This window comes from Panulirus ornatus, chromosome 51, assembly GCF_036320965.1.
Source record: "Panulirus ornatus isolate Po-2019 chromosome 51, ASM3632096v1, whole genome shotgun sequence".
In the NCBI taxonomy this organism is placed as follows: Eukaryota; Metazoa; Arthropoda; class Malacostraca; order Decapoda; family Palinuridae; genus Panulirus; species Panulirus ornatus.
This window is the reverse complement of record NC_092274.1, coordinates 5,912,312-5,935,418: the sequence shown is the minus strand read 5'-3', so window position 1 is coordinate 5,935,418 and position 23,107 is coordinate 5,912,312. Positions and strand designations below refer to the sequence as shown.

At 55.3% G+C, this 23,107-nt stretch overlaps 1 protein-coding gene across 1 annotated transcript in view; it reads right to left on the bottom strand.

Moving 5' to 3' along the window:
* LOC139764876 (uncharacterized) overlaps positions 1-11,848 on the bottom strand; it is a 78,538-nt gene extending 66,690 nt beyond the window's left edge. Inside the window, exons 1-2 of the mRNA XM_071691920.1 lie at positions 11,662-11,848; positions 281-423 (exon numbers count right to left, since the gene is read on the bottom strand). Coding sequence (XP_071548021.1) covers positions 281-423; positions 11,662-11,712 — 194 coding nt within the window. The 5' untranslated portion in view covers positions 11,713-11,848. The remainder of the gene's footprint in view (positions 1-280; positions 424-11,661) is intronic.
* Between the last annotated feature and the right edge of the window lie 11,259 nt (positions 11,849-23,107).

The following is a 23,107-nucleotide window of genomic DNA, read 5'->3' as shown; positions in this document are numbered from 1 at the left end:
TACCTCAGAAGAACAATGAACTCTAATTAATGCTTTTAGATGACATTCGTACACGGCCATTAGACAATAATAACAACATAAAGCACCACAGGACGACACTTAGGTAAAATGGCCTCCTGGCCTTTGTCTGGATCCTTGTGGTGCTTAAGGGCTTATCCAAAAGTAAGAGAAAAGAGCTACTGGATTGCAGCTAACATTAGATGAAAAGATCACAGAAGAAGGGGTTTAATGTCAAGTTTGAGGATTAAATATGGCCGGTGAAAATACAGGTCCTGCACACCTGAAGAAGGTCCGGCAGTGTCGACTACAGGTTGATGGCCGCCAGTGATGGAGGCAGCAGCTACCATCCGCCACTTGTGACAGCCGGTTACTGAAGCTGGTGATCCGTACCCGCAACACACCCTGAACAGCTCCCTCGCACACCTGCAACACAAGAAGAATCGCGACAGAAATGTCACTGTAACACACCATAATATTAACAAACTTAAAACAACACAAAACAAGTAATTATTTGACAGTTTGAGCTGTGAAAGTAGACATGTTTAAAGGCCAGTCCTTTATAATGAAAAATATTTAAAAAAAAAAAGCCTTCGCAAGCTAGAAATATATATAAAACGTTATATTATAGAGAGGAAAGCCATCACAAGGCTGTCCCTGCAACACAGGAGCAAATGATATCTGTAGAAGTGAGAGAGGGAGGCAATCTCGCTATGGTTGACGACAGACGATAAGGATACGGATGAAGGATACTGATCCCATTCTGGCTAAGAGGTTGGAAAAAAAAATGGTTACACCATATGCACGATGAGTACTCCATACCGGGTACAAACCTATATAGAAAGAGAATAACTAATAACTGGTTGCAAGTAAATAATAACGCTCCTCTCCATTACTGATTCTCCTTTTCTAGGGGGAAGGGGGCAGATTTCGCTGTGGTTTGGCCAGACCACAGTACAAGCCCTGCTGTGGCCTGGCAACACAGGACCAGCCCTGCTGTGGCCTGGCAGCACAGGACCAGCCCTGGTGTGGCCTGGCAGCACAGGACCAGCCCTGGTGTGGCCTGGCAGCACAGGACCAGCCCTGGTGTGGCCTGGCAGCACAGGACCAGCCCTGGTGTGGCCTGGCAGCACAGGACCAGCCCCTGGTGTGGCCTGGCAGCACAGGACCAGCCTGTGTGGCCTGGCAGTACAGGACCAGCCCTGGCTGTGGCCTGGCAGCACAGACCAGCCCTGGTCTGGCCTGGCAGCACAGGACCGCCCTGCGTGTGGCTGGCAGCCATGGACCAGCCATGGTGTGGACAGGGAGCACAGGACCAGCCCTATGTGGCCTGGCAGCACAGGACCAGCCCCTGGTGGGCCTGGCAAGCACAGGACCAGCCCTGCTGTGGCCCTGGCAGCACAGGACCAGCCCTGCTGTGGCCTGGCAGCACAGGACCAGCCCTGCTGTGGCCTGGCAGCACAGGACCAGCCCTGCTGTGGCCTGGCAGTACAGGACCAGCCCTGCTGTGGCCTGGCCAGCACAGGACCAGCCCTGCTGTGGCCTGGCCAACACAGGACCAGCCCTGGTGTGGCCTGGCAGCACAGGACCAGCCCTGCTGTGGCCTGCAGCACAGGACCCAGCCCTGGGCCTGATGGTGGCCTGGCAGCACAGGACCAGCCATGGATGAGGCCTGGCAGCACAGGACCAGCCCTGCTGTGGCCTGGCAGCACAGGACCAGCCCTGCTGTGGCCTGGCAGCACAGGACCAGCCCTGGTGTGGCCTGGCAGCACAGGACCAGCCCTGCTGTGGCCTGGCAGCACAGGACCAGCCCTGCTGTGGCCTGGCAGCACAGGACCAGCCCTGGTGTGGCCTGGCAGCACAGGACCAGCCCTGGTGTGGCCTGGCAGCACAGGACCAGCCCTGGTGTGGCCTGGCAGCACAGGACCAGCCCTGGTGTGGCCTGGCAGCACAGGACCAGCCCTGCTGTGGCCTGGCAGCACAGGACCAGCCCTGGTGTGGCCTGGCAGCACAGGACCAGCCCTGGTGTGGCCTGGCAGCACAGGACCAGCCCTGCTGTGGCCTGGCAGCACAGGACCAGCCCTGGTGTGGCCTGGCAGCACAGGACCAGCCCTGGTGTGGCCTGGCAGCACAGGACCAGCCCTGGTGTGGCCTGGCAGCACAGGACCAGCCCTGGTGTGGCCTGGCAGCACAGGACCAGCCCTGGTGTGGCCTGGCAGCACAGGACCAGCCCTGCTGTGGCCTGGCAGCACAGGACCAGCCCTGGTGTGGCCTGGCAGCACAGGACCAGCCCTGCTGTGGCCTGGCAGCACAGGACCAGCCCTGGTGTGGCCTGGCAGCACAGGACCAGCCCTGGTGTGGCCTGGCAGCACAGGACCAGCCCTGGTGTGGCCTGGCAGCACAGGACCAGCCCTGGTGTGGCCTGGCAGCACAGGACCAGCCCTGCTGTGGCCTGGCAGCACAGGACCAGCCCTGGCTGTGGCCTGGCAGCACAGGACCAGCCCTGGCTGTGGCCTGGCAGCACAGGACCAGCCCTGGTGTGGCCTGGCAGCACAGGACCAGCCCTGGTGTGGCCTGGCAGCACAGGACCAGCCCTGGTGTGGCCTGGCAGCACAGGACCAGCCCTGGTGTGGCCTGGCAGCACAGGACCAGCCCTGCTGTGGCCTGGCAGCACAGGACCAGCCCTGGTGTGGCCTGGCAGCACAGGACCAGCCCTGGCTGTGGCCTGGCAGCACAGGACCAGCCCTGGTGTGGCCTGGCAGCACAGGACCAGCCCTGGTGTGGCCTGGCAGCACAGGACCAGCCCTGCTGTGGCCTGGCAGCACAGGACCAGCCCTGGTGTGGCCTGGCAGCACAGACCAGCCCTGCTGTGGCCTGGCAGCACAGGACCAGCCCTGGCTGTGGCCTGGCAGCACAGGACCAGCCCTGCTGTGGCCTGGCAGCACAGGACCAGCCCTGGTGTGGCCTGGCAGCACAAGGACCAGCCCTGGTGTGGCCTGGCAGCACAGGACCAGCCCTGGTGTGGCCTGGCAGCACAGGACCAGCCCTGGTGTGGCCTGGCAGCACAGGACCAGCCCTGGTGTGGCCTGGCAGCACAGGACCAGCCCTGCTGTGGCCTGGCAGCACAGGACCAGCCCTGGTGTGGCCTGGCAGCACAGGACCAGCCCTGGTGTGGCCTGGCAGCACAGGACCAGCCCTGGTGTGGCCTGGCAGCACAGGACCAGCCCTGCTGTGGCCTGGCAGCACAGGACCAGCCCTGCTGTGGCCTGGCAGCACAGGACCAGCCCTGCTGTGGCCTGGCAGCACAGGACCAGCCCTGCTGTGGCCTGGCAGCACAGGACCAGCCCTGGTGTGGCCTGGCAGCACAGGACCAGCCCTGGTGTGGCCTGGCAGCACAGGACCAGCCCTGGTGTGGCCTGGCAGCACAGGACCAGCCCTGGTGTGGCCTGGCAGCACAGGACCAGCCCTGCTGTGGCCTGGCAGCACAGGACCAGCCCTGCTGTGGCCTGGCAGCACAGGACCAGCCCTGGTGTGGCCTGGCAGCACAGGACCAGCCCTGGTGTGGCCTGGCAGCACAGGACCAGCCCTGGTGTGGCCTGGCAGCACAGGACCAGCCCTGGTGTGGCCTGGCAGCACAGGACCAGCCCTGGTGTGGCCTGGCAGCACAGGACCAGCCCTGGTGTGGCCTGGCAGCACAGGACCAGCCATGCTGTGGCCTGGCAGCACAGGACCAGCCCTGGTGTGGCCTGGCAGCACAGGACCAGCCCTGGTGTGGCCTGGCAGCACAGGACCAGCCCTGGTGTGGCCTGGCAGCACAGGACCAGCCCTGGTGTGGCCTGGCAGCACAGGACCAGCCCTGGTGTGGCCTGGCAGCACAGGACCAGCCCTGGTGTGGCCTGGCAGCACAGGACCAGCCCTGGTGTGGCCTGGCAGCACAGGACCAGCCCTGGTGTGGCCTGGCAGCACAGGACCAGCCCTGCTGTGGCCTGGCAGCACAGGACCAGCCCTGGTGTGGCCTGGCAGCACAGGACCAGCCCTGGTGTGGCCTGGCAGCACAGACCAGCCCTGGTGTGGCCTGGCAGCACAGGACCAGCCCTGGTGTGGCCTGGCAGCACAGGACCAGCCCTGGTGTGGCCTGGCAGCACAGGACCAGCCCTGCTGTGGCCTGGCAGCACAGGACCAGCCCTGGTGTGGCCTGGCAGCACAGGACCAGCCCTGGTGTGGCCTGGCAGCACAGGACCAGCCCTGGTGTGGCCCTGGCAGCACAGGACCAGCCCTGGTGTGGCCTGGCAGCACAGGACCAGCCCTGGTGTGGCCTGGCAGCACAGGACCAGCCCTGGTGTGGCCTGGCAGCACAGGACCAGCCATGCTGTGGCCTGGCAGCACAGGACCAGCCCTGGTGTGGCCTGGCAGCACAGGACCAGCCCTGGTGTGGCCTGGCAGCACAGGACCAGCCCTGGTGTGGCCTGGCAGCACAGGACCAGCCCTGGTGTGGCCTGGCAGCACAGGACCAGCCCTGGTGTGGCCTGGCAGCACAGGACCAGCCCTGGTGTGGCCTGGCAGCACAGGACCAGCCCTGGTGTGGCCTGGCAGCACAGGACCAGCCCTGGTGTGGCCCGGCAGCACAGGACCAGCCCTGGTGTGGCCTGGCAGTACAGGACCTGCCCTGGTGTGGCCTGGCAGCACAGGACCAGCCCTGGTGTGGCCTGGCAGTGTGGTCGTATATGGCCTGGACGACTCTCACAGGTCGTACAGATGGACCAGGGGGGGGAGGGTGTGGTCGTCCCCCAGAGAGAGAGAGAGAGAGAGAGAGAGAGAGAGAGAGAGAGAGAGAGAGAGAGAGAGAGAGAGAGAGAGAGAGAGAGAGAGAGAGAGAGAGCCACACGTCAATAATGCACGTAAAAAAACAAACAAACAAATCTATAAAACTGGTCGAGGTGATCTTGGCGCAGCTGGTAAGGTTCAAGCGTTCTAATACCGAGACACGGGATCGTCACCCATACGTACACACACTCCGTCTCGCATGCATGCATGGCCAGGGACCCTCGGGTCAAGAGAGTGCTCCAGGATGACCCAACCCCCCCAAGATGGCGTCCTTGAGCAAGACAACAGACGACAACAACAACTTGTTTGATCACCGACTCAACTATGGCTGACCCCGTGGACGGATCCCCGTCCCTCACCGTCAAAACTGACGTATTTCTACCCGTCTCAAGACAGCATGGACAGACAGACACAGACAGGGGACCATCCTGGACAGACAGACACAGACAGGGGACCATCCTGGACAGACAGACACAGACAGGGGACCATCCTAGACAGACAGACACAGACAGGGGACCATCCTAGACAGACAGACACAGACAGGGGACCATCCTGGACAGACAGACACAGGCAGGGGACCATCCTGGACAGAAAGACACAGACAGGGGATCATCCTGGACAGACAGACACAGACAGGGGACCATCCTAGACAGACAGACACAGACAGGGGACCATCCTGGACAGACAGACACAGACGGGGACCATCCTGGACAGAAAGACACAGACAGGGGACCATCCTGGACAGACAGACACAGACGGGGACCATCCTGGACAGACAGACACAGACAGGGGACCATCCTGGACAGACAGACACAGACAGGGGACCATCCTGGACAGACAGACACAGACAGGGGACCATCCTGGACAGACAGACACAGGCAGGGGACCATCCTGGACAGACAGACACAGACAGGGGACCATCCTAGACAGACAGACACAGACAGGGGACCATCCTAGACAGACAGACACAGACAGGGACCATCCTGGACATACAGACACAGACAGGGGACCATCCTGGACAGACAGACACAGACAGGGGACCATCCTGGACAGACAGACACAGACAGGGGACCATCCTAGACAGACAGACACAGACAGGGACCATCCTGGACATACAGACACAGACAGGGGACCATCCTGGACAGACAGACACAGGCAGGGGACCATCCTAGACAGACAGACACAGACAGGGGACCATCCTAGACAGACAGACACAGACAGGGGACCATCCTAGACAGACAGACACAGATAGGGGACCATCCTGGACATACAGACACAGACAGGGGACCATCCTGGACAGACAGACACAGGCAGGGGACCATCCTGGACAGACAGACACAGACAGGGGACCATCCTAGACAGACAGACACAGACAGGGGACCATCCTGGACAGACAGACACAGACAGGGGACCATCCTGGACAGACAGACACAGACAGGGGACCATCCTGGACATACAGACACAGACAGGGGACCATCCTGGACAGACAGACACAGACAGGGGACCATCCTAGACAGACAGACACAGACAGGGGACCATCCTGGACATACAGACACAGACAGGGGACCATCCTGGACATACAGACACAGACAGGGGACCATCCTGGACAGACAGACACAGACAGGGGACCATCCTGGACATACAGACACAGACAGGGGACCATCCTGGACAGACAGACACAGACAGGGGACCATCCTAGACAGACAGACACAGACAGGGGACCATCCTGGACATACAGACACAGACAGGGGACCATCCTGGACAGACAGACACAGACAGGGGACCATCCTGGACAGACAGACACAGACAGGGGACCATCCTAGACAGACAGACACAGACGGGGGACCATCCTGGACAGACAGACACAGGACAGGGGACCATCCTGGACAGACAGACAGAGACAGGAGACCATCCTGGACAGACAGACACAGACAGGGGACCATCCTAGACAGACAGACACAGACAGGGGACCATCCTAGACAGACAGGGGACCATCCTGGACAGACAGACACAGACAGGGGACCATCCTAGACAGACAGACACAGACAGGGGACCATCCTGGACAGACAGACACAGACAGGGGACCATCCTGGACAGACAGACACAGACAGGGGACCATCCTAGACAGCCAGACACAGACAGGGGACCATCCTGGACAGACAGACACAGACAGGGGACCATCCTGGACAGACAGACACAGGCAGGGGACCATCCTAGACAGACAGACACAGACAGGACCCACATCACAACTACTACCTCTCTGTGGCTCTCACAACGTCTTCGTAAATGGCCGATGTTAACTACTTAACGAGCAGTTCTCACCAGGACCCCGTTAAAGAGGCGTGTAATCTATTCAGCTGTTCTTACCCCCCCTCATTAATTACCCCCACCCCCTTCCCCCTCATTAATTACCCTCACTACTCAATTACCCTCGTGGGAACAGATCATTGTGATGACGGTGGCCAGCAATTACCGCTCGTCCCAGAACAGGTAGTGGGGGTGTGGCCAGAGCACAGGTGGTAGGGGTGTGGCCAGAGCACAGTTGGAGGGGGTGTGGCCAGAACACAGGTGGAGGGGTGTGGCCAGAACACAGGTGGAGGGGGTGTGGCCAGAGCACAGTTGGTGGGGGTGTGGCCAGAGCACAGGTGGTGGGGTGTGGCCAGAACACAGGTGGTGGGGGTGTGGCCAGAGCACAGGTGGTGGGGGGTGTGGCCACAGTACAGGTGGAGGGGGTGTGGCCAGAGCACAGGTGGTAGGGGTGTGGCCAGAGCACAGTTGGAGGGGGTGTGGCCAGAGCACAGGTGGTGGGGGTGTGGCCAGAACACAGGTGGAGGGGGTGTGGCCAGAGCACAGGTGGTGGGGGTGTGGCCAGAACACAGGTGGAGGGGGTGTGGCCAGAGCACAGGTGGTGGGGGTGTGGCCAGAACACAGGTGATGAGGTGGTGGCCAGAACACAGGTGGAGGGGGTGTGGCCAACACAGGTGGAGGGGGTGTGGCCAGAACACAGGTGGAGGGGGTGTGGCCAGAACACAGGTGGAGGGGGTGTGGCCAGAACACAGGTGGAGGGGGTGTGGCCAGAGCACAGGTGGAGGGGGTGTGGCCAGAGCACAGGTGGTGGGGGTGTGGCCAGAACACAGGTGGAGGGGGTGTGGCCAGAACACAGGTGGAGGGGGTGTGGCCAGAACACAGGTGGAGGGGGTGTGGCCAGAACACAGGTGGAGGGGGTGTGGCCAGAACACAGGTGGAGGGGGTGTGGCCAGAACACAGGTGGTGGGGGTGTGGCCAGAACAGAGGTGGAGGGGGTGTGGCCAGAACACAGGTGGAGGGGGTGTGGCCAGAACACAGGTGGAGGGGGTGTGGCCAGAACACAGGGGGAGGGGGTGTGGCCAGAACACAGGTGGTGGGGGTGTGGCCAGAACACAGGTGGAGGGGGTGTGGCTAGAGCACAGTTGGAGGGGGTGTGGCCAGAGCACAGGTGGAGGGGGTGTGGCCAGAACACAGGTGGAAGGGGTGTGGCCAGAGCACAGGTGGTGGGGGTGTGGCCAGAACACAGGTGGAGGGAGTGTGGCCAGAACACAGGTGGAGGGGGTGTGGCCAGAACACAGGTGGAGGGGGTGTGGTCAGAGCACAGGTGGTGGGGGTATGGCCAGAGCACAGGTGGTGGGGTGTGGCCAGAGCACAGTTGGAGGGGGTGTGGCCAGAGCACAGTTGGAGGGGATGTGGCCAGAACACAGGTGGAGGGGGTGTGGCCAGAGCACAGGTGGTGGGGGTGTGGCCACAGTACAGGTGGTGGGGGTGTGGCCACAACAGGCAACGAGTGGAGTCACGCAAAGAGATGGCTGGGCTGGGATGGCTGGGCTGGGGTGGGGGGTGGGGGGGTGGTGTGGGGGAGGGGGGGGGCCTCCCATGGCCACGTTTCGTCCCCAGTATTCATCACCTTTACTATGTGCTCTCGTACCCTGGTGTGTGCGTAGTGATCTATTCGTATGGCCACACCTCTATCGATGGCACCATTATGGCCACACCTCTATCGATGGCACCATTATGGCCACACCTCTATCGATGGCACCATTATGGCCACACCTCTACTGCTGGCACCAACATGGCCACACCTCTACTGCTGGCACCATCATGGCCACACCTCTACTGCTGGCACCAACATGGCCACACCTCTACTGCTGGCACCAACATGGCCACACCTCTACTGCTGGCACCAACATGGCCACACCTCTACTGCTGGCACCAACATGGCCACACCTCTACTGCTGGCACCAACATGGCCACACCTCTACTGCTGGCACCAACATGGCCACACCTCTACTGCTGGCACCAACATGGCCACACCTCTACTGCTGGCACCAACATGGCCACACCTCTACTGCTGGCACCAACATGGCCACACCTCTACTGCTGGCACCAACATGGCCACACCTCTACTGCTGGCACCAACATGGCCACACCTCTACTGCTGGCACCAACATGGCCACACCTCTACTGCTGGCACCAACATGGCCACACCTCTACTGCTGGCACCAACATGGCCACACTTCTTATAAATGTTTTAACCAGACACATGATGTGCGTTCCGTTCCCCGCGGTCCCTCGTTTGTTATTATCTACCTGGTCCATTCCAGGGGGACGTTCCATCGGCTACGTTCTCCCTTTACCAATAACAAACCTCATTATTCCTTACATTATCTCCCTTTACCAATAACAAACCTCATTATTCCTTACATTATCTCCCTTTACCAATAACAAACTCCATTATTCCTTACATTATCTCCCTTTACCAATAACAAACTCCATTATTCCTTACATTATCTCCCTTTACCAATAACAAACTCCATTATTCCTTACATTATCTCCCTTTACCAATAACAAACCTCATTATTCCTTACATTATCTCCCTTTACCAATAACAAACTCCATTATTCCTTACATTATCTCCCTTTACCAATAACAAACTCCATTATTCCTTACATTATCTCAATTATTGAACCTTTATCTTGGCCGAATTTCATTTGTAACTCATCTGACCCATTCCGCATTCCCTTCATATCCTGACCAAAACACAAGCAGGTTCCATTCCAGTCGTTAATGGCCCACTGACGCAGTACAACCAGCGACAGACAATTGGGTCCTAACGAGCTTGTTCATGTTGCAAAAGGCCTCCCTATCGCAAAAAAAAAAAAAAAAAAAAAATATTTAATTTTTCACATAAATAAAGAGGCACAATATATCAGTCATGTATTTGAAGTGAATCTATCTATTTATCTATGACAGTAAAGGCTTCAATTACAGGTTGTACCTCTCTAATCCGGCGATCGGTGGTCCGGAAACTCCCTTGGTCTTGTACCTCTCTAATCCGGCGCTCGGTGGTCCGGAAACTCCCTTGGTCTTGTACCTCTCTAATCCGGCGCTCGGTGGTCCGGAAACTCCCATGGTCTTGTACCTCTCTAATCCGGCGCTCGGTGGTCCGGAAACTCCCTTGGTCTTGTACCTCTCTAATCCGGCGCTCTGTGGTGCGGAAACTCCCATGGTCTTCTACCTCTCTAATCCGACGATCGGTGGTCGGTCCGGAAACTCCCATGGTCTTGTACCTCTCTAATCCGGCGCTCGGTGGTCCGGAAACTCCCATGGTCTTGTACCTCTCTAATCCGGCGATCGGTGGTCGGTCCGGAAACTCCCATGGTCTTGTACCTCTCTAATCCGGCGCTCGGTGGTCCGGAAACTCCCTTGGTCTTGTACCTCTCTAATCCGGCGCTCGGTGGTCCGGAAACTCCCATGGTCTTGTACCTCTCTAATCCGGCGCTCGGTGGTCCGGAAACTCCCTTGGTCTTGTACCTCTCTAATCCGGCGCTCGGTGGTCCGGAAACTCCCTTGGTCTTGTACCTCTCTAATCCGGCGCTGTGGTCCGGAAACTCCCATGGTCTTGTACCTCTCTAATCCGGCGCTCGGTGGTCCGGAAACTCCCATGGTCTTCTACCTCTCTAATCCGGCGATCGATGGTCGGTCCGGAAACTCCCATGGTCTTGTACCTCTCTAATCCGGCGCTCGGTGGTCCGGAAACTCCCTTGGTCTTGTACCTCTCTAATCCGGCGCTTGGTGGTCCGGAAACTCCCATGGTCTTGTACCTCTCTAATCCGGCGCTCGGTGGTCCGGAAACTCCCATGGTCTTGTACCTCTCTAATCCGGCGCTCGGTGGTCCGGAAACTCCCTTGGTCTTGTACCTCTCTAATCCGGCGCTGTGGTCCGGAAACTCCCATGGTCTTCTACCTCTCTAATCCGGCGATCGATGGTCGGTCCGGAAACTCCCATGGTCTTGTACCTCTCTAATCCGGCGCTCGGTGGTCCGGAAACTCCCATGGTCTTCTACCTCTCTAATCCGGCGATCGATGGTCGGTCCGGAAACTCCCATGGTCTTGTACCTCTCTAATCCGGCGCTCGGTGGTCCGGAAACTCCCTTGGTCTTGTACCTCTCTAATCCGGCGCTCGGTGGTCCGGAATCTCCCGTGGTCCGGCAAGTTTTGAATTTACTGTTTCTCGGCATTTTCTGTGGTCCGGCAGAGTCCATGTCCCCAATGTTGCCGGATTAAAGAAGTACAATCTATACCCTAATTGTTCAATCATACCTTCAAGTGCCCTAATTGGTCAATCATACCTTAACAACCCTAACGACGCAATCAAGTCTGATTTGAGGTATAACAAGTTTGTTTACACGTCTGAGCACTGTCCTTTCTAAATAAAATGTCGCCCTTTGGTTCTGTGCCACACTGCACCTCTACAGAATTTGAGTAATGGTTAATGAGAGACATATTGTGATACTGTACGGGTACTTACCCCAAGTGTGGACCAGAGGATGAGCCACGACCACAGCCACAGACCACTCATGTCTCCCTCTCCTGCTGACGACTCCTACAGGATCTGTGCCACCTCTGATAGTCCTTGTGACGACCGTACAGGATCTGTGCCACCGCTGGTAGTCCTTGTGACGACCCTACAGGATCTGTGCCACCTCTGGTAGTCCTTGTGACGACCCTACAGGATCTGTGCCACCTCTGGTAGTCCTTGTGACGACCCTACAGGATCTGTGCCACCTCTGGTAGTCCTTGTGACGACCCTACAGGATCTGTGCCACCTCTGGTAGTCCTTGTGACGACCCTACAGGATCTGTGCCACCTCTGGTAGTCCTTGTGACGACCGTAGAGGGTCTATGCCACCTCTGGTAGTCCTTGTGACGACCGTAGAGGGTCTATGCCACCTCTGGTAGTCCTTGTGACGACCGTAGAGGGTCTATGCCACCTCTGGTAGTCCTTGTGACGACCCTACAGGATCTGTGCCACCTCTGGTAGTCCTTGTGACGACCCTACAGGATCTGTGCCACCTCTGGTAGTCCTTGTGACGACCCTACAGGATCTGTGCCACCTCTGGTAGTCCTTGTGACGACCCTACAGGATCTGTGCCACCTCTGGTAGTCCTTGTGACGACCGTAGAGGGTCTATGCCACCTCTGGTAGTCCTTGTGACGACCGTAGAGGGTCTATGCCACCTCTGGTAGTCCTTGTGACGACCGTAGAGGATCTATGCCACCTCTGGTAGTCCTTGTGACGACCCTACAGGATCTGTGCCACCTCTGGTAGTCCTTGTGACGACCCTACAGGATCTGTGCCACCTCTGGTAGTCCTTGTGACGACCCTACAGGATCTGTGCCACCTCTGGTAGTCCTTGTGACGACCGTAGAGGGTCTATGCCACCTCTGGTAGTCCTTGTGACGACCGTAGAGGGTCTATGCCACCTCTGGTAGTCCTTGTGACGACCGTAGAGGATCTATGCCACCTCTGGTAGTCCTTGTGACGACCGTAGAGGGTTTATGCCACCTCTGGTAGTCCTTGTGACGACCGTAGAGGGTCTATGCCACCCTACACTTAGTCAAGACACAGATATAATCACTCAGTAGTTCCTCTGTGCCACCATGGTGTCCTTGTTACACAGAAGACCTCAGGTGTTATCAGTCCAGCACATATGCCGGGCCCGTTGGATCCTTGGCCCAGTCACTCGACTATTACAGGGACCTGTCAGGTCTTGAGCCTCTACCTGTCAGGTCTTGAGCCTCTACCTGTCAGGTCTTGAATCTCTACCTGTCAGGTCTTGAGCCTCTACCTGTCAGGTCTTGAGCCTCTACCTGTCAGGTCTTGAGCCTCTACCTGTCAGGTCTTGAATCTCTACCTGTCAGGTCTTGAGCCTCTACCTGTCAGGTCTTGGGCCTCTACCTGTCAGGTCTTGAGCCTCTACCTGTCAGGTCTTGAGCCTCTACCTGTCAGGTCTTGAGCCTCTACCTGTCAGGTCTTGAGCCCCTACCTGTCAGGTCTTGAGCCTCTACCTGTCAGGTCTTGAGCCTCTACCTGTCAGGTCTTGAGCCTCTACCTGTCAGGTCATGAACCTCTACCTGTCAGGTCTTGAGCCTCTACCTGTCAGGTCTTGAGCCTCTACCTGTCAGGTCTTAAGCCTCTACCTGTCAGGTCTTGAGCCTCAACCTGTCAGGTCTTGAGCCTCTACCTGTCAGGTCTTGAGCCTCTACCAGTCAGGTCTTGAGCCTCTACCTGTCAGGTCTTGAGCCTCTACCTGTCAGGTCTTGAGCCCCTACCTGTCAGCTCTTGAGCATCTACCTGTCAGGTCTTGAGCCTCTACCTGTCAGGTCTTGAGCCTCTACCTGTCAGGTCTTGAGCCTCTACCAGTCAGGTCTTGAATCTCTACCTGTCAGGTCTTGAGCCTCTACCTGTCAGGTCTTGAGCCCCTACCTGTCAGGTCTTGGGCTTCTACCTGTCAGGTCTTGAGCCTCTACCTGTCAGGTCTTGAATCTCTACCTGTCAGGTCTTGAGCCTCTACCAGTCAGGTCTTGAATCTCTACCTGTCAGGTCTTCAGCCCCTACCTGTCAGGTCTTGAGCCTCTACCTGTCAGGTCTTGAGCCTCTACCAGTCAGGTCTTGAGCCTCTACCTGTCAGGTCTTGTGCCTCTACTTGTCAGGTCTTGAGCCTCTACCTGTCAGGTCATGAACCTCTACCTGTCAGGTCTTGAGCCTCTACCTGTCAGGTCTTGAGCCTCTACCTGTCAGGTCTTGAGCCTCTACCTGTCAGGTCTTGACCCTCTACCTGTCAGGTCTTGAACCTCTACCTGTCAGGTCTTGAGCCTCTACCTGTCAGGTCTTGAGCCTCTACCTGTCAGGTCTTGAGCCTCTACCTGTCAGGTCTTAAGCCTCTACCTGTCAGGTCTTGAACCTCTACCTGTCAGGTCTTGAGCCTCTACCTGTCAGGTCTTAAGCCTCTACCTGTCAGGTCTTGAACCTCTACCTGTCAGGTCTTGAGCCTCTACCTGTCAGGTCTTGAGCCTCTACCTGTCAGGTCTTGAGCCTCTACCTGTCAGGTCTTGAGCCTCTACCTGTCAGGTCTTGAACCTCTACCTGTCAGGTCTTAAGCCTCTACCTGTCAGGTCTTGAGCCTCTACCTGTCAGGTATTGAGCCTCTACCTGTCAGGTCTTGAGCCCCTCACGCTCTGGAACAGAGAAAAAATCTGGAAGATGTTATTATGTTGTGGTCATGGGACAGGCTACGGTGCTCACCAATGTAAAGTCATACACAAAATCCACAACTTAGATTATCAATACACATCAATACCATACAACCAGGACATCAACACAACCAGGACATCAACACAACCAGGGCATCAACACAACCAGGCCATCAACACAACCAGGACATCAACACAACCAGGACATCAACACAACCAGGGCATCAACACAACCAGGACATCAACACAACCAGGGCATCAACACAACCAGGGCATCAACACAACCAGGGCATCAACACAACCAGGACATCAACACAACCAGGACATCAACACAACCAGGACATCAACACAACCAGGGCATCAACACAACCAGGGCATCAACACAACCAGGACATCAACACAACCAGGACATCAACACAACCAGGGCATCAACACAACCAGGGCATCAACACAACCAGGACATCAACACAACCAGGGACATCAACACAACCAGGGCATCAACACAACCAGGGCATCAACACAACCAGGGCATCAACACAACCAGGCATCAACACAACCAGGACATCAACACAACCAGGGCATCAACACAACAGGACATCAACACAACCAGGGCATCAACACAACCAGGGCATCAACACAACCAGGACATCAACACAACCAGGTCATCAACACACCAGGGACATCACACAACCAGGGCCATCAACACAACCAGAGGGCATCAACACAACCAGAGACATCAACACAACCAGGGCATCAACACAACCAGGGCATCAACACAACCAGGCATCAACACAACCAGGACATCAACACAACCAGGGCATCAACACAACCAGGGCATCAACACAACCAGGGCATCAACACAACCAGGACATCAACACAACCAGGGCATCAACACAACCAGGGCATCAACACAACCAGGGCATCAACACAACCAGGGCATCAACACAACCAGGACATCAACACAACCAGGACATCAACACAACCAGGGCATCAACACAACCAGGGCATCAACACAACCAGGACATCAACACAACCAGGACATCAACACAACCAGGGCATCAACACAACCAGGACATCAACACAACCAGGCATCAAACAACCAGGACATCAACACAACCAGGGCATCAACACAACCAGGACATCAACACAACCAGGGCATCAACACAACCAGGACATCAACACAACCAGGGCATCAACACAACCAGGCATCAACACAACCAGGACATCAACAAACCAGGACATCAACACAACCAGGGCATCAACACAACCAGGGCATCAACACAACCAGGACATCAACACAACCAGGGCATCAATACACAGGGCTCAACACACCAGGGCATCAACACAACCAGGACATCAACACAAGGGCATCAACACAACCAGGACATCAACAAACCAGGGCATCAACACAACCAGGACATAAAAAAAAAAAAAAAAAAAAAAAAAAAAAAAAAAAAAAAAAAAAAAAAAAAAAAAAAAAAAAAAAAAAAAAAAAAAAAAAAAAAAAAAAAAAAAAAAAAAAAAAAAAAAAAAAAAAAAAAAAAAAAAAAAAAAAAAAAAAAAAAAAAAAAAAAAAAAAAAAAAAAAAAAAAAAAAAAAAAAAAAAAAAAAAAAAAAAAAAAAAAAAAAAAAAAAAAAAAAAAAAAAAAAAAAAAAAAAAAAAAAAAAAAAAAAAAAAAAAAAAAAAAAAAAAAAAAAAAAAAAAAAAAAAAAAAAAAAAAAAAAAAAAAAAAAAAAAAAAAAAAAAAAAAAAAAAAAAAAAAAAAAAAAAAAAAAAAAAAAAAAAAAAAAAAAAAAAAAAAAAAAAAAAAAAAAAAAAAAAAAAAAAAAAAAAAAAAAAAAAAAAAAAAAAAAAAAAAAAAAAAAAAAAAAAAAAAAAAAAAAAAAAAAAAAAAAAAAAAAAAAAAAAAAAAAAAAAAAAAAAAAAAAAAAAAAAAAAAAAAAAAAAACAACAACCAGGGCATCAAACCAGGACATAACACAACCAGGCAATCACAACAACCAGGCATCAACACGCTCACCAACGACAACAACATCAACACACAAACAAACAACCAGGACATCAACACAACCAACATCAACACAACCAGGACATCAACACAACCAGGACATCAACACAACCAGGGCATCAACACAACCAGGGCATCAACACAACCAGGGCATCAACACAACCAGGACATCAACACAACCAGGACATCAACACAACCAGGACATCAACACAACCAGGACATCAACACAACCAGGACATCAACACAACCAGGACATCAACACAACCAGGACATCAACACAACCAGGGCATCAACACAACCAGGGCATCAACACAACCAGGACATCAACACAACCAGGACATCAACACAACCAGGACATCAACACAACCAGGGCATCAACACAACCAGGACATCAACACAACCAGGGACATCAACACAACCAGGACATCAACACAACCAGGGCATCAACACAACCAGGGCATCAACACAACCAGGGCATCAACACAACCAGGACATCAACACAACCAGGACATCAACACAACCAGGACATCAACACAACCAGGGCATCAACACAACCAGGGCATCAACACAACCAGGGCATCAACACAACCAGGGCATCAACACAACCAGGGCATCAATACAACCAGGGCATCAACACAACCAGGGCATCAACACAACCGGGACATCAACACAACCAGGACATCAACACAACCAGGGCATCAACACAACCAGGACATCAACACAACCAGGGCATCAACACAACCGGGGCATCAACACAACCAGGGCATCAATACAACCAGGGCATCAACACAACCAGGACATCAACACAACCAGGGCATCAATACAACCAGGGCATCAACACAACCGGGGCGTCAACACAACCTGGGCATCAACACAACCAGGACATCAACACAACCAGGGCATCAACATAATCAGGGCATCAACACAACCAGGGCACCAGCACAACCAGGACATCAACACAACCAGGACATCAACACAACAAGGGCATCAACACAACCAGGGCATCAACACAACCGGGGCATCAACACAACCGGGACATCAACACAACTAGGGCATCAACACAACCAGGACATCAACACAACCAGGACATCAACACAATCAGGACATCAACACAACCAGGACATCAAAACAACCAGGGCACCAGCACAACCAGGGCATCAACACAACCAGGATATCAACACAACCAGGACATCAACACAACCAGGGCATCAACACAACCAGGACATCAACACAATCAGGACATCAACACAACCAGGACATCAACACAACCAGGGCATCAACACAATCAGGACATCAACACAACCAGGACATCAACACAACCATGACATCAACACAACAATGGCATCAACACAACCAGGGCACCAGCACAACCAGGACATCAACACAAGGGCACCAGCACTGGTGGATCATGAAGCGACTGGTGGATCAAGTGGTGACTGGTGGATCAAGTGGTGACTGGTGGATCATGAAGTGACCGGTGGATCATTAAGTGACTGGTGGGTTAATTGGTGACTAGTGGATCATGTGTTGACTGGTGGATTATGTGTTGACTGGTGGATCATGAGATGACGGGTGGATCATGTGTTGACTAGTGGATCATGAGGTGACGGGTGGATAATGTGTTGACTGGTGGATCATGAGGTGACTGGTGGATCATGTGTTGACTGGTGGATCATGAGGTGACGGGTGGATCATGTGTTGACTGGTGGATCATGAGGTGACGGGTGGATCATGTGTTGACTGGTGGATCATGAGGTGACGGGTGGATCATTAGGTGACTGTTGGGTTAATTGGTGTCTAGTGGATCATGCGTTGACTGGTGGATCATGAGGTGACGGGTGGATCATGTGTTGACTGGTGGATCATGAAGTGACCGGTGGATCATTAGGTGACTGGTGGGTTAATTGGTGTCTGGTGGATCATGTGCTGACTGGTGGATCATGAGGTGACAGGTGGATCATTAGGTGACTGGTGGATCATGTGGTGACTGGTGAATCATGTGGTGACTGGTGGATCATGTGGTGACTGGTGGATCATGTGTTGACTGGTGGATCATGTGGTGACTGGTGGATCATGTGGTGACTGGTGGATCATGTGACTGGTGGATCATGTGGTGACTGGTGGATCATGTGTTGACTGGTGGATCATGTGGTGACTGGTGGATCATGTGGTGACTGGTGGATCATGTGTTGACTGGTGGATCATGTGGTGACTGGTGGATCATGTGGTGACTGGTGGATCATGTGGTGACTGGTGGATCATGTGACTGGTGGATCATGTGGTGACTGGTGGATCATGAGGTGACTGGTGGATCATGTGGTGACTAGTGGACGATTTGGTAACTGGTGGATCATGAGGTGACTGGTGGATCATGAGGTGACTGGTGGATCATGTGCTGACCGGTGGATCATGAGGTGACTGGTGGATCATGTGGTGACTAGTGGGTGAATTGGTAACTGGTGGATCATGAGGTGACTGGTGGATCATGTGGCGACTAGTGGATTAATTGGTGACTGGTGGATCATGTGTTGACCGGTGGATCATGTGTTGACTGGTGGATCATGTGGTGACTGGTGGATCATGAGGTGACTGGTGGATCATGTGGTGACTAGTGGACGAATTGGTAACTGGTGGATCATGAGGTGACTGGTGGATCATGAGGTGACTGGTGGATCATGTGCTGACCGGTGGATCATGGTGACTGGTGGATCATGTGGTGACTAGTGGGTGAATTGGTAACTGGTGGATCATGAGGTGACTGGTGGATCATGTGGCGACTAGTGGATTAATTGGTGACTGGTGGATCATGTGTTGACCGGTGGATCATGTGTTGACTGGTGGATCATGAGGTGACTGGTGGATCATGTGGTGACTGTATGGCAGTAACTGGTTTATGTTATTTATGTATGCGTGGTAGTAACACGGAACACTGGGAGAATACCTGGAGAACACATAAGGAACATGGAACACTGGCTGAACACATAGAACACGTGACACTAGGAGAACACATCAGCAACTCAAGGAACACAAGGTGAACCCAGACACATACGTACACAACGAAAAAGGAACACCTATAGGGAACACACGAGACACACAGGAGGGCAGGTCAGGAGCACATACTCAGGGCCAGCAACACAGGACAGCAGGTCAGGAGCACATACTCAGGGCCAGCAACACAGGAGGACAGGTCAGGAGCACATACTCAGGGCCAGCAACACAGGAAGGCAGGTCAGGAGCACATACTCAGGGCCAGCAACACAGGAGGGCAGGTCAGGAGCACATACACAGGGACAGCAACACAGGAGGGCAGGTCAGGAGCACATACTCAGGGCCAGCAACACAAGAGGGCAGGTCAGGATCACATACTCAGGGCCAGCAACACAGGAAGGCAGGTCAGGAGCACATACTCAGGGCCAGCAACACAGCAGTGCAGGTCAGGAGCACATACTCAGGGCCAGCAACACAGGAGAGCAGGTCAGGAGCACACACTCAGGGCCAGCAACACAGGAGGGCAGGTCAGGAGCACATACTCAGGGCCAGCAACACAGGAAGGCAGGTCAGGAGAACATACTCAGGGCCAGCAACACAGGAGAGCAGGTCAGGATCACATACTCAGGGCCAGCAACACAGGACGGCAGGTCAGGAGCACATACTCAGGGCCAGCAACACAGGAGGGCAGGTCAGGAGCACACACTCAGGGCCAGCAACACAGCAGAGCAGGTCAGGAGCACATACTCAGGGCCAGCAACACAGGACGGCAGGTCAGGAGCACATACTCAGGGCCAGCAACACAGGAGGGCAGGTCAGGAGCACATACTCAGGGCCAGCAACACAGGAGGGCAGGTCAGGGGCACATACTCAGGGCCAGCAACACAGGAGGGCAGGCCAGGAGCACATACTCAGGGCCAGCAACAAAGGAGGGCAGGCCAGGAGCACATACTCAGGGCCAGCAACACAGGAGGGCAGGTCAGGAGAACATACTCAGGGCCAGCAACACACGACGGCAGGTCAGGAGCACATACTCAGGGCCAGCAACACAGGAGGGCAGGTCAGGAGCACACACTCAGGGCCAGCAACACAGGACGGCAGGTCAGGAGCACACAATCAGGGCCAGCAACACAGGAGGGCAGGTCAGGAGCACATACTCAGGGCCAGCAACACAGCAGGGCAGGTCAGGAGCACATACTCAGGGCCAGCAACACAGGAGGGCAGGTCAGGAGCACATACTCAGGGCCAGCAACACAGGAGGGCAGGTCAGGAGCACACACTCAGGGCCAGCAACACAGGAGGGCAGGTCAGGAGCACATACTCAGGGCCAGCAACACAGGAGGGCAGGTCAGGAGCACATACTCAGGGCCAGCAACACAGGAGGGCAGGTCAGGAGCACATACTCAGGGCCAGCAACAAAGGAGGGCAGGTCAGGAGCACATACTCAGGGCCAGCAACACAGGAGGGTAGGTCAGGAGCACATACTCAGGGCCAGCAACACAGGAGGGCAGGTCAGGAGCACATACTCAGGGCCAGCAACACAGCAGGGCAGGTCAGGAGCACACACTCAGGGCCAGCAACACAGGACGGCAGGTCAGGAGAACATACTCAGGGCCAGCAACACAGGACGGCAGGTCAGGAGCAGATACTCAGGGCCAGCAACACAGGAGGGCAGGTCAGGAGCACATACTCAGGGCCAGCAACACAGGAGGGCAGATCAGGAGCACACACTCAGGGCCAGCAACACAGCAGGGCAGGTCAGGAGCACACACTCAGGGCCAGCAACACAGGAGGGCAGGACAGGAGCACACACTCAGGGCCAGCAAACACAGGAGGGCAGGTCAGGAGAACATACTCATGGCCAGCAACACAGGACGGCAGGTCAGGAGCACACACTCAGGGCCGGCAACACAGGAGGGTAGGTCAGGAGCACATACTCAGGGCCAGCAACACAGGAGGGCAGGTCAGGAGCACATACTCAGGGCCAGCAACAAAGGAGGGCAGGTCAGGAGCACACAATCAGGGCCAGCAACACAGGAGGGTAGGTAAGGAGCACATACTCAGGACCAGCAACACAGGAGGGCAGGTCAGAAGAACATACCAGGGCCAGCAACACAGGAGGGCAGGTCAGGAGCACATACTCAGGGCCAGCAACACAGGAGGGCAGGTCAGGAGCACATACTCAGGGCCAGCAACACAGGACGGCAGGTCAGGAGCACATACTCAGGGCTAGCAACACAGGACGGCAGGTCAGGATCACACACTCAGGGCCAGCAACACAGGAGGGCAGGTCAGGAGCACATACTCAGGGCCAGCAACACAGGAGGGCAGGTCAGGAGCACATACTCAGGGCCAGCACACAGGAGGGCAGGTCAGGAGCACATACTCAGGGCCAGCAACACAGCAGGGCAGGTCAGGAGCACATACTCAGGGCTAGCAACACAGGAGGGCAGGTCAGGATCACACACTCAGGGCCAGCAACACAGGACGGCAGGTCAGGAGCACATACTCAGGGCCAGCAACACAGGACGGCAGGTCAGGAGCACATACTCAGGGCCAGCAACACAGGACGGCAGGTCAGGATCACACACTCAGGGCCAGCAACACAGCAGGGCAGGTCAGGATCACACACTCAGGGCCAGCAACACAGGAGGGCAGGTCAGGAGCACACACTCAGGGCCAGCAACACAGGAGGGTAGGTCAGGAGCACACACTCAGGGCCAGCAACACAGGAGGGCAGGTCAGGAGCACATACTCAGGGTCAGCAACAAAGGAGGGCAGGTCAGGAGCACACAGTCAGGGCCAGCAATACAGCAGAGCAGGTCAGGAGCACATACTCAGGGCCAGCAACACAGGACGGCAGGTCAGGAGCACATACTCAGGGCCAGCAACACAAGAGGGCAGGTCAGGAGCACATACTCAGGGCCAGCAACACAGGAGGGTAGGTCAGGAGCACATACTCAGGGCCAGCAACACAGGAAGGCAGGTCAGAAGAACATACTCAGGGCCAGCAACACAAGAGGGCAGGTCAGGAGCACATACTCAGGGCCAGCAACACAGGACAGCAGGTCAGGAGCACATACTCAGGGCCAGCAACAAAGGAGGGCAGGTCAGGAGCACATACTCAGGGCCAGCAACACAGGAGGGCAGGTCAGGAGCACATACTCAGGGCCAGCAACACAGCAGGGCAGGTCAGGAGCAAATACTCAGGGCCAGCAACACAGCAGGGCAGGTCAGGAGCAAACACTCAGGGCCAGCAACAAAGGAGGGCAGGTCAGGATCACACACTCAGGGCCAGCAACACAGGACGGCAGGTCAGGAGAACATACTCAGGGCCAGCAACACAGGACGGCAGGTCAGGAGCACATACTCAGGGCCAGCAACACAGGAGAGCAGGTCAGGAGCACATACTCAGGGCCAGCAACACAGGAGGGTAGGTCAGGAGCACACACTCAGGGCCAGCAACACAGCAGGGCAGGTCAGGAGCACATACTCAGGGCCAGCAACAAAGGAGGGCAGGTCAGGAGCACACAGTCAGGGCCAGCAACACAGGAGGGCAGGTCAGAACATACTCAGGGCCAGCAACACAGGAGGGCAGGTCAGGAGCACATACTCAGGGCCAGCAACACAGGAGGGCAGGTCAGGAGCACATACTCAGGGCCGGCAACACAGGAGGGTAGGTCAGGAGCACATACTCAGGGCCAGCAACACAGGAGGGCAGGTCA